The following is an 8,986-nucleotide window of genomic DNA, read 5'->3' as shown; positions in this document are numbered from 1 at the left end:
ATGTAAAATATATCTATCTTATTAACAGAACTTAGCACAGCAGAAGGGATATTTTTATTTGGCCAAATAAATGTTTGCAACTTATCACTAAGCTAAGCTTGAGAAATACCACCCTCACTAATCAGGGAAACCACCTCTCTTTGAAGTCTGGTCAGCCTTAGCAGGCCTTCTGATTTAATTTCCTTTAAATCGTGGTGGCAATATCTGTTGATGATGAAGATAATGGAATTATTAGATAAAATATTTTATCCTGAGTATTATAGAATTGTGAAAAAATGTAGAGAAGTGCAATAGAAATTTTAAAAACTTGAGGCCTTTGTCCTTATATACTCAGCAGGTAGAAAACTGCATTTGATTTCTGAAATTGCTTGTTTTGTTTAATGGCCACACTTAGCAGTGCTCTGAGTTTACTCCTATCTCTGTGCTCAGAGGTCACTCCTGGAGGTGCTTAGGGGATTATATGTAGTGCTGAGAATTGAACTGAGATCAGCTGCATGCCAGGCAAACACCTTACTACTGTACAGGCTCCCAGCCCCTGATATGTGTTTTCAAAGAAAGACACTCATGGTGAAAAAGCCTTTCAATGTGGCTCAAAGATTAGAGCTATAGAAGAGTCAGTCATATTTAGAGATCTTCGTTGCACAAGTCATGGCTCCGGCAGCACTGGAAGTTCACCAGAAAGACACTCCATCTGACATCATTCACGTTAGCACAGTTCTTTTCACAACCCATGAAGGTCAGCCAGAGAGTCCCATCATCTACGAAAGGAAGGAGAAACACATCCACAAAAAGGCTTCTACAAAGGAAAACTTTTTTCCATCCACACCCATCTAGAAAAACAGCCTTGTATGGTTCAAGGCTCTATTTATTAAAATATTTTACAAGCTGGACTTATCTCCTCAAATCAATGGTGGCATTCTTTTTTTTTTTTTAATTTTTATTGTGGCCAAAGTGAATTACAAATCTTACACAGTGATATTTAAGGTACACAGGGACAATAAATGAGGGCCTTTCCACCACCAGTGTTGTCCTCCTTCATTCCTGTTCCCAATCATATATCCCTTATCTCCCTCCTTTATCGCCCAGAATGCTAGTGTAACTAAAAGCATATATGTTAACACTATTGTAAACCATTTTTTTTTTTTGCAGTTCCAGATATTTTTACTAGTGGTTTCTTAAAGGTTTAAAGTCAAAGGAGTACTGTAAAAACAATGTTAGAGTGGCAATTATCGTTTGCATGGGCCCACCAAAGTATGGGGGTCATGGAAAGGAAAACTTTGGCCTAAGTACAAGGAGACCCTACCCCTGAAGTTTCCCGACATAAGAGCATTTCTAGGTTCCAGGCAAACTAGTTTGTCCAATCCTGGTCATTGTCTGTAGTGCCCATACAGTTATATTTTTCACAGTCTCTGGTGTTGGTATCATGTTTCTGTATTGAAGGTCCTGGAATCTGTATATCCTACATTGAAGTCAGTATGGTGCAGAGCAGCATCTAATTTCAACTCACAATTAAAGGGCAATGCAGAAAGCCCTGTCCAGTACGCATGTCGTTGTTGTTGCTTAAATCTTCTCAGTGTTAAGGGAAGACTCTTTTGAGTAAATCGATGTCAGAGCAGCAGTAGGGTCTTCCCTGGTAGAGGATTGCTTCCAGGTGATGTCATAGACAACTTTGGATGTTTTGTAGATGGCTTCCCTGGTTCAGAGGTGACTGGAAAATGCCCAAACCTCTGAGGCCTGTGCTAGGTCATCATGTCAATGTTCAGGGTGTCAGGTCCCATTGCACCACAAGATTTGTGTGTTCCTATCTCTATTAGATAAGAACTTATTTGTATGTATAGTATTTTCCATTTTAATGTGCCCATGCAAACAAGGAATAATGCCACTTGGCGTTATCAGCGCATAAGGGGGCCGCAAGAGCATTCTTTATTTAAAAAATAATTCTTGTGGGGGCTGGAGAGAGAGCAAACGATAGGGCTTTTGCCTTGTATGCAGAAGAATGGTATTTCGAATCCCGGCATCCGATATGGTCCTCTGAGCCTGCCGGGAGCGATATCTGAGTATAGAACAAGGAGTAGCCCCTGAGTGCTGCCGGATGTGACCCAAAACAAACAAACAAAAATTCTTGTGAATTCTTGTGGGGCCAGAGCCATAGTACAGCGGTAGGGCGTTTGCCTTACATGCGGATGACCTGGGCTGGGCCTAGGTTAGATCCTTGGCATCAATATGGTCCCCTGAGCCTGCCAGGTTTGATTTCTGAGTGCAGAGCCATGGTATGTGCCCCAAAACCAATAATAATAATAATAATAATAATAAATAAAAAATTATTGAAGCAGGAAACTACAGTGGAAATTTCAGGCTGGCCAGCATCTCAGTTTCTATTTCCATTGAAGATCTTAACACTGATTTGAGTAAGAGTGAAGTTTGCCAAGGGGAGGGACAAAGTGGAGAAATCATGTCAGAATGTTACCATTAGGTTTCATGGACTCATATCTGTTGATTAAACTTATAAAATAACCCCACACACTGGGATAATTTCTGATAACTTGGTAAGATCACTTTTCAGTACATATTATTACTAAGAGATAGTACTTACCTGCTGTAGGCCTCTCTGGCCCCTGCTGCCACAATTTAAAGTCATTCCCAGAGAACTCTAGGTAGAGACAAGAACAGGGAGGTATCTTTCTCCACTCCCACCTCCAATCAACTGTTCGACTCTACATATTACACCTTAATTCAATCTCCCATGTTTGTCCAGACTTTGGATACTGTCCTATGGCAATCTGCCCTGGGACCACTTAGTGACCACCACCATCTTTGTTTGTTTTTGGCCCACATCTGGGGCTGCTCAGGGCTTACTCCTGGCTCTGCACTCAGGTTCATCCTTGGTGGGCTCAGGAGCCCATATGGAGTAGCTAAAATTGAACCTGGGTCAGGAGTGTGCAAGATCGCTTTATCTGCTATACTCTCTTTCCTCCCACACACGCACACATATATTGTGTGTGTGTGTGTGTGTGTGTGTGTGTGTGGCCACACCTGGTAGTGCTCCGGGATCATAGGCCACTCCCAGATGTACTTAGAACACCTTACCATGCAGAGGATGAACCCAGGGCCTCCCACTTATCAAAACCTGTACTCACCACTGGGCCATCCATAGTCCCTCCCTGTTTCCAGTCTCATTCCTGGACTAATGTGCCTGGCTCCTGCAGGCTACCTTGTTGCACTCAGTCCCAGCCCCCTCAACTTACTCTTAAAAATCTTCCCAGTGATGCAGGCATCTTCTTTGGTCCCTGTGCATACTCCTCGACCTCGGGAGCACTTTTCTCCGGGAAACTGGATGTGGCACAAGCGACACTGGATGATTTCTGAGAGAGAGAGAGTTGGCAGGGAGAGCAACTGCAGGCCTGACCCTCCACTCCCTGCTTTGTTGAAGTCAGCTCTATGCCTCCGGCCTCAGCAGAGAGTCCTGGCCAGAGTGGTCAGCTATCTCTCTCTCCTCTCTCTGTCTTCTCTCTCTCTGTGTTTTCTCTTTCTATTCTCTCTCTATCCTGTCTCTCTGTTCTGTCTTTCTATCTTGTCTGCCTGTCTCTCTGCCTGTCTCTTTGTTCTCTGTATTTCTCTCTATCTTCTGTTTGCCTGTCCCTCTCTCTGCCCTCTCTCTCTGTCTCTCTCTCTCTGTCTCTCTCTCTCTGCCTCTCTCTCTCTCTGTCCTCTATCTGCCTGTCTCTCTCTGGTCTTTGTCCTTTCTCTCTTTGTGTCTTCAGTTTGCCTGTCCCTAAGCCCAAAAAGAGGCTGGGCTGCAGCTAAGTCCAGAGAGAAGCTGAGTGAAGATTCTGGGAGTTTGGGGCTGGAAATGGAAAGTAGGATCGGAAAGAAATGGCATCATGAGACAAACCAAGACAAGAAACTCAAGGTGGATCAGGTCCTCTTCATACTCACCAAAATATTTACCTTCCTTAATATGTAGATGTTCTTCCGGGTCTACGCTGGCAAAACAAAACAAAAACAAAAACAAAAAACTATAATTTTTCTTTAGTTTTTGTCTTTCGGGTCACATCTCCTTTACTCTCAGCCATGTTCAGTGTCAGGGCTCCAACCCAGGGTTCCGCATGCAAAGCATTACCGTAGCCTTTTGAGCTGGCACCCGTACCTTTGCCTGAGAGTTAGCTCTGCACAGAGCTGCCACTGCTGAACACTGCAATGCCAGCCACCCTCAGGCACTTTGCACACCAGCCACCCCATTTTTCTGCTCCTCCCCAGCTCTATTAACTCTTTCAGGGTTCTACGGGTCTCTTCATCCAGCAGGGCCTCCAAGACTCCCTTGCCCACCCCCAGAGAATGTAACCTAGGAGAAAGAAAAAAGGTCTGTTTGTTCGGGGCTTCACCTTCTTTTTCTGGGGCCTACTATAACTTAAGCTTTCTTAGGTGTGTGTGTGTGTGTGTGTGTGTGTGTGTGTGTGTGTGTGTGTGTGTGTGGCCTGCACCCCCAGGACAGTCTTAGATCTTCTCTCTTTCCCTTACATTCACTCCAGCCTTACCAGCTAAGCAGTGGCCCTGTCTGACCCCTATCTTGCCTGAAGTGCTGCAATTCAAGGTCATCCCGGGGTCCTCTAGGTCCTCCTCCCTCCTCTCCCTTTCCCCTGTCCCCCATTTCTACTCACAGTCATGTCTGGAAAAAGACCCAGATATTGCTGATGAGGAGAAAGGCACACACTGAGCAGAGAGGCTTTACAGCCCCCCCATCTACTCCTTGGGTTTCCCCACTGCTCAGACCCACTCCTGTCACTCTTGGAAGTGACAGGATATGGAAGCCCAGAAGGACTCATGCCCCACGGGGCTCAACCTAGCGGGCACCTCTGAAGCAGCAGAGCAGGGCAGAAAGACCCAGCAGGAACGTCTTGTTCATTTGGGAAGTTGTGTCTTGTTCACTGAGGAGCTGAAGACAGGAGGTCTCGAGACACCCACTTATATAGGGGAGGATTGGACTGTGGGGGCCGGCATACCCGCTCCTGGGAAACCAGGTCTCCCATTTCTCTGGGGCCGTGGTGAAGGGTTGAGCACGTCTCGCCTCTTGGTTCTTGATGAGCTGATCTGTGCCCCATGGCAGGAGATGAAGAGGAGTCAGGTGGAGCAGCCTGGAACCATCAGCCATGCCAGAAGTTCCCTGGAGCATTGAGGAGGAACCACTTCCAGTGTGGGGTGACTCTCTGGATCCCAGAATAGAGAGAGAAGGGGTGCCCTGCACTAGAAGAGAGGAATGTTTTCAGTGGAGGGGTCATCTAGAAGGGTATTGAGTTTTTCCCTGGGTTTTCTATGGATTCCTCGGGGTCACCCGAAGACCCATGGAAGGACTTGTAGGTCTTGTCCACTGCAGAATGGTCTCTGCTGCCATCCCCACCACATCTGGACTGGAAGGGAGTGATCTGGGTTCTGCCTCATGCCTCGGGCACAAGGTAGAAAGTTTTCATCTAAATGTTGGATGTCGCAGGGTACAGGACTAGGATGGGGAGGGAGGTCATTGCTGCATTCCGAGGAACAGGCTTGCATTTTCACTGGGGGAGCAGTGTACTAGATCATTGCTCACAGCACCCTGTAGGCTTTCAGGTGTCAGATGCACAACTGTGTATTCCTCATTGGTTCTGTTGCTAAATCACACTCAGAGCACATGGGGTTTATCCTGCCCCCATGTTGCTTGAAGGTTGCTCCCACCTTTCTTAAGTGTGTTTTGGGGATGGATTTATATACATACTTACATATATATATATATATATATATATATATATATATATATATATATGTGTGTGTGTGTGTGTGTGTGTGTGTGTGTGTGTATGTGTGTGTGTGTGTGTGTGTGTGTGTGTGTGTGTGTGTGTGTGTAGTACTAGGGATCAAACTCAAGCCTTTTACTCCTAAAGCATGTGCCCAACCCTTTGAACTATGGTCCTTGGAGCACTACCAGGATTGATCCCTAAGCACCAAAAGATGTGGCTCCAGAACAAAAAACAAAACAAAAACTGTGGTGTCATGGATTGAGCCCAGGGCCTTGTGAGATACATGTGTTATCAGTCCTTCTCCAACTTTCTTTGTTTGGGGGCCACATCCCACAATGCCTGTGGCTCACTCCTGGCTTAAGAGTCCTTTCCCCAAGGATGCAGAAGGGGGTGTTAGGTAAGCAAAGCCACGAGGAGGGCCTGGAAGATGTGCATTCTTTTGTTAGGACCCAGCAGATGAGGGTCAGAAGTTTAAGAAGCTAATGTCATTCAGGATCTTCCTGGAAGGTTTGTTGTTTGTTTTGAAGTGTGGGGGGGGGGGGTGTTGGGAGGTTGACAGTGACCAAGGCTTACTGAAGGCTTTATACTTAGGGAATATTCCTAAAGGTTCTCGAGAAATCATATGCATACCAGGGATCGAACTGGGGTCGACCATATGGAAGCCAGATGAAAGCCAAATGCCTGGCCCTTGTATTCTGTCCGTCAGACTCTTAGTTTTCTGCAGCTCCAGACAGGGTGGGAAATGGGTTGTAGACATAGAAATTTAGCCATGCATAATCTTGGTTCTAATAATAGCCAGGACCAAAGCCTGTGTGAGGCAAACAGAACATCCTCTTCTTGGGGTCTTGATCTGAGGTCGTTTCTGATCACTGAAGTCCAAGTGGGCAGAGGTAGATGAGAGGTACAAAGCTTAGTCAGGGGAGAAAGAGGAACAAAGAATACTCAAGCTCAATCACTCTGCCCTGCTGGGCCCCGGCAAGTGGGCGGGAGGGAACACAGGACACCTGCCCACTTGGAAGAGAATTGCCTCCTAATGTCAAAGGTGTAAACTTGTGTCCAGGGTTGAAATCCAAGATTGGAAAGAGGACAGCCTCCTCTCTCTTGGGCTCAGAAGTTTCTGAGGAGGGATTTTTTACACAGAGTGAGAGAATGTGAGGGTCCACACCCCAGAAAAGTTTGTCCTGGGATACAAGTCTGGAAGGCCTGAGTAAGAATATACTAGGGGAGCTCTCCACTTGGGTCCACTGCCCTGTCCAGTCTTTGTCACAGCAAAATGGATGGAATCACCAACATTGTCATATCATTTTTATATATAAAATCTTTATTTAAGCAACATGATTACAAACATGTTTGTAGTTGGGTTTCAGTCATAAACAGAACACCCCTCTTCACCAGTGCAACATTCCCATCACCAATGCCCCCCTCCCTCCTTCCCAATCCCTGCCTGTATTTGAGACAGGCATTCTTTTTGTTTGTTTGTTTTTTTGGGTCTCATCTGCAGCACTCAGGGGTTACTCTTGGCTCTATGCTCAGAAATCGTCCCTGGCAGGCACAGGGGACCATATGGGATGCCAGGATTCGAACCACCATCCTTCTGCATGAAAGGCATAACACCATACCTCCATGCTATCTCTCCGGTCCCTGAGACAGACATTCTACTTCTCTCACTCATTAAGATTGTCATGATAGTTTTTAGTGTAGTTATTTCCCTAACTGCACTCACTACTCTTTGTGGTGAGCTCCAGATTGTGAGCCGATCCTTCCAGCCCTCCTCTCTTTGTCTCTGAGGATTATTGCAAAAATGTCTTTTATTTTTCTTAAAACTCATAGATGAGTGAGACTATTCTGTGTCTATCTCTCTTCCTCTGACTTATTTCACTCAGCATAATAGATTCCATGTACATCCACATATAGGAAAATTTCATGACCTCATCTCTCCTGACAGCTGCATAATATTCCATCGTGTATATGTACCACAGTTTCTTTAGTCATTCATTTGTTGAAGGGCATCTTGGTTGTTTCCATAATCTGGCTATTGTAATAACACTGCAGTAAATATAGGTATGCGGAAGGGATTTTTGAAATGTATTTTTGTGTTCCTAGGGTATTTCCCTAGGAGTGGTATAGCTGGATCATATGGGAGCTCAATTTTCAGTTTTTTGAGGAATCTCCTTGTTTTCCATAAAGGCTGGCCTAGACAGCATTCCCAACAGCAATGAAATTCCTTTCTCTCCACATCCCCACCAGCACTGATTATTCTTATTCTTTGTTTTTTTTGGGGGGGTTTACACCTGGCAGCTCTCAGGGGTTACTCCTGGCTCTATGCTCAGAAATCACTCCTGGCAGGCCCAGGGCACCATATGGGATGCTGGGATTTGAACCACTGACCTTCTGCACCTTACCTCCATGCTATCTCTCTGGCCCCTGTTCTTGTTCTTTGTGATGTGTGCCAGCCTCAGTGGTGTGAACATTATCGTATCTTAATGGGACATAAGCAAAGTCAATACAGATCTGTGTCATATATATATATTTTTTTTAATTGCCATTATAATTATTATATTTGGCTTGTGTTTATTTGCCAATGTTTTACCCTGCTGTCCTGAGTTCCATCTCTGGCCATCACGGCCCCCTCTTGACTATGTGTGGTACAGAACTGAGGGCCTTATTGGCCCACTATCTTTGGACAGTTGGAGTGCAGATGGGGAAGGTGCAGGAAACCCAGAGACCATTCCCAGCAGTACTTGGTGCTGCTCAGTGTTGTTGGCTACCTGGAGATGGGCAGGGAATGCCAAGGTGTTCCCAGCTGTGCTTAGGGTTCAGGTGTCACCTTGAGACTGTGGCAGGCTAGGCAAATGCTTGGGCTCCAAGCTATCTCCCAGAGCCTTGAGACTCAGGTATTTCATTTTTCTCTTCAGCACCAGTCACCTGAAACTGCACATAAATGGACTTACTCCTGTTTGGCCTTCTTGCTTTTTTCCCCTTCTCCTCTCACCACTTCATATTAAGTAACTGTGCACCAGTGACCTCAAGCTCTTTACCTCTCAGCAAGCTTCTGCCTCAAATAATAATAAATAATGAAATATGATTGTCACACACACTGGAATACTATTCAGCTCCAAAAATAGATGAACTCCTGGGATAGGATAGTATGATGGGTGGGTAGGGTTCTTACCTTAAATATAGCTGACCCAGATTCAATCCTTGGCATCCTCTTGGTC

The 8,986-nt window shown here is 45.5% G+C and overlaps 1 protein-coding gene across 1 annotated transcript; it reads right to left on the bottom strand.

The window, feature by feature from the left end:
* Positions 1-624: 624 nt before the first annotated feature.
* Positions 625-4,903, bottom strand: PATE1 (prostate and testis expressed 1). Its single transcript, XM_049778424.1, has 3 exons — positions 4,852-4,903; positions 3,246-3,362; positions 625-758 (listed from the first exon to the last, which is right to left on the bottom strand). The coding sequence occupies exons 1-3, from the start codon at positions 4,901-4,903 to the stop codon at positions 625-627; spliced, it is 303 nt and encodes a 100-aa protein (XP_049634381.1).
* Between the last annotated feature and the right edge of the window lie 4,083 nt (positions 4,904-8,986).

The sequence above is a fragment of the Suncus etruscus genome, chromosome 8, assembly GCF_024139225.1.
Source record: "Suncus etruscus isolate mSunEtr1 chromosome 8, mSunEtr1.pri.cur, whole genome shotgun sequence".
NCBI lineage: Eukaryota > Metazoa > Chordata > Mammalia > Eulipotyphla > Soricidae > Suncus > Suncus etruscus.
The sequence above is the reverse complement of the archived record's forward strand: the minus strand, read 5'-3'. Positions and strand labels throughout refer to the sequence as shown.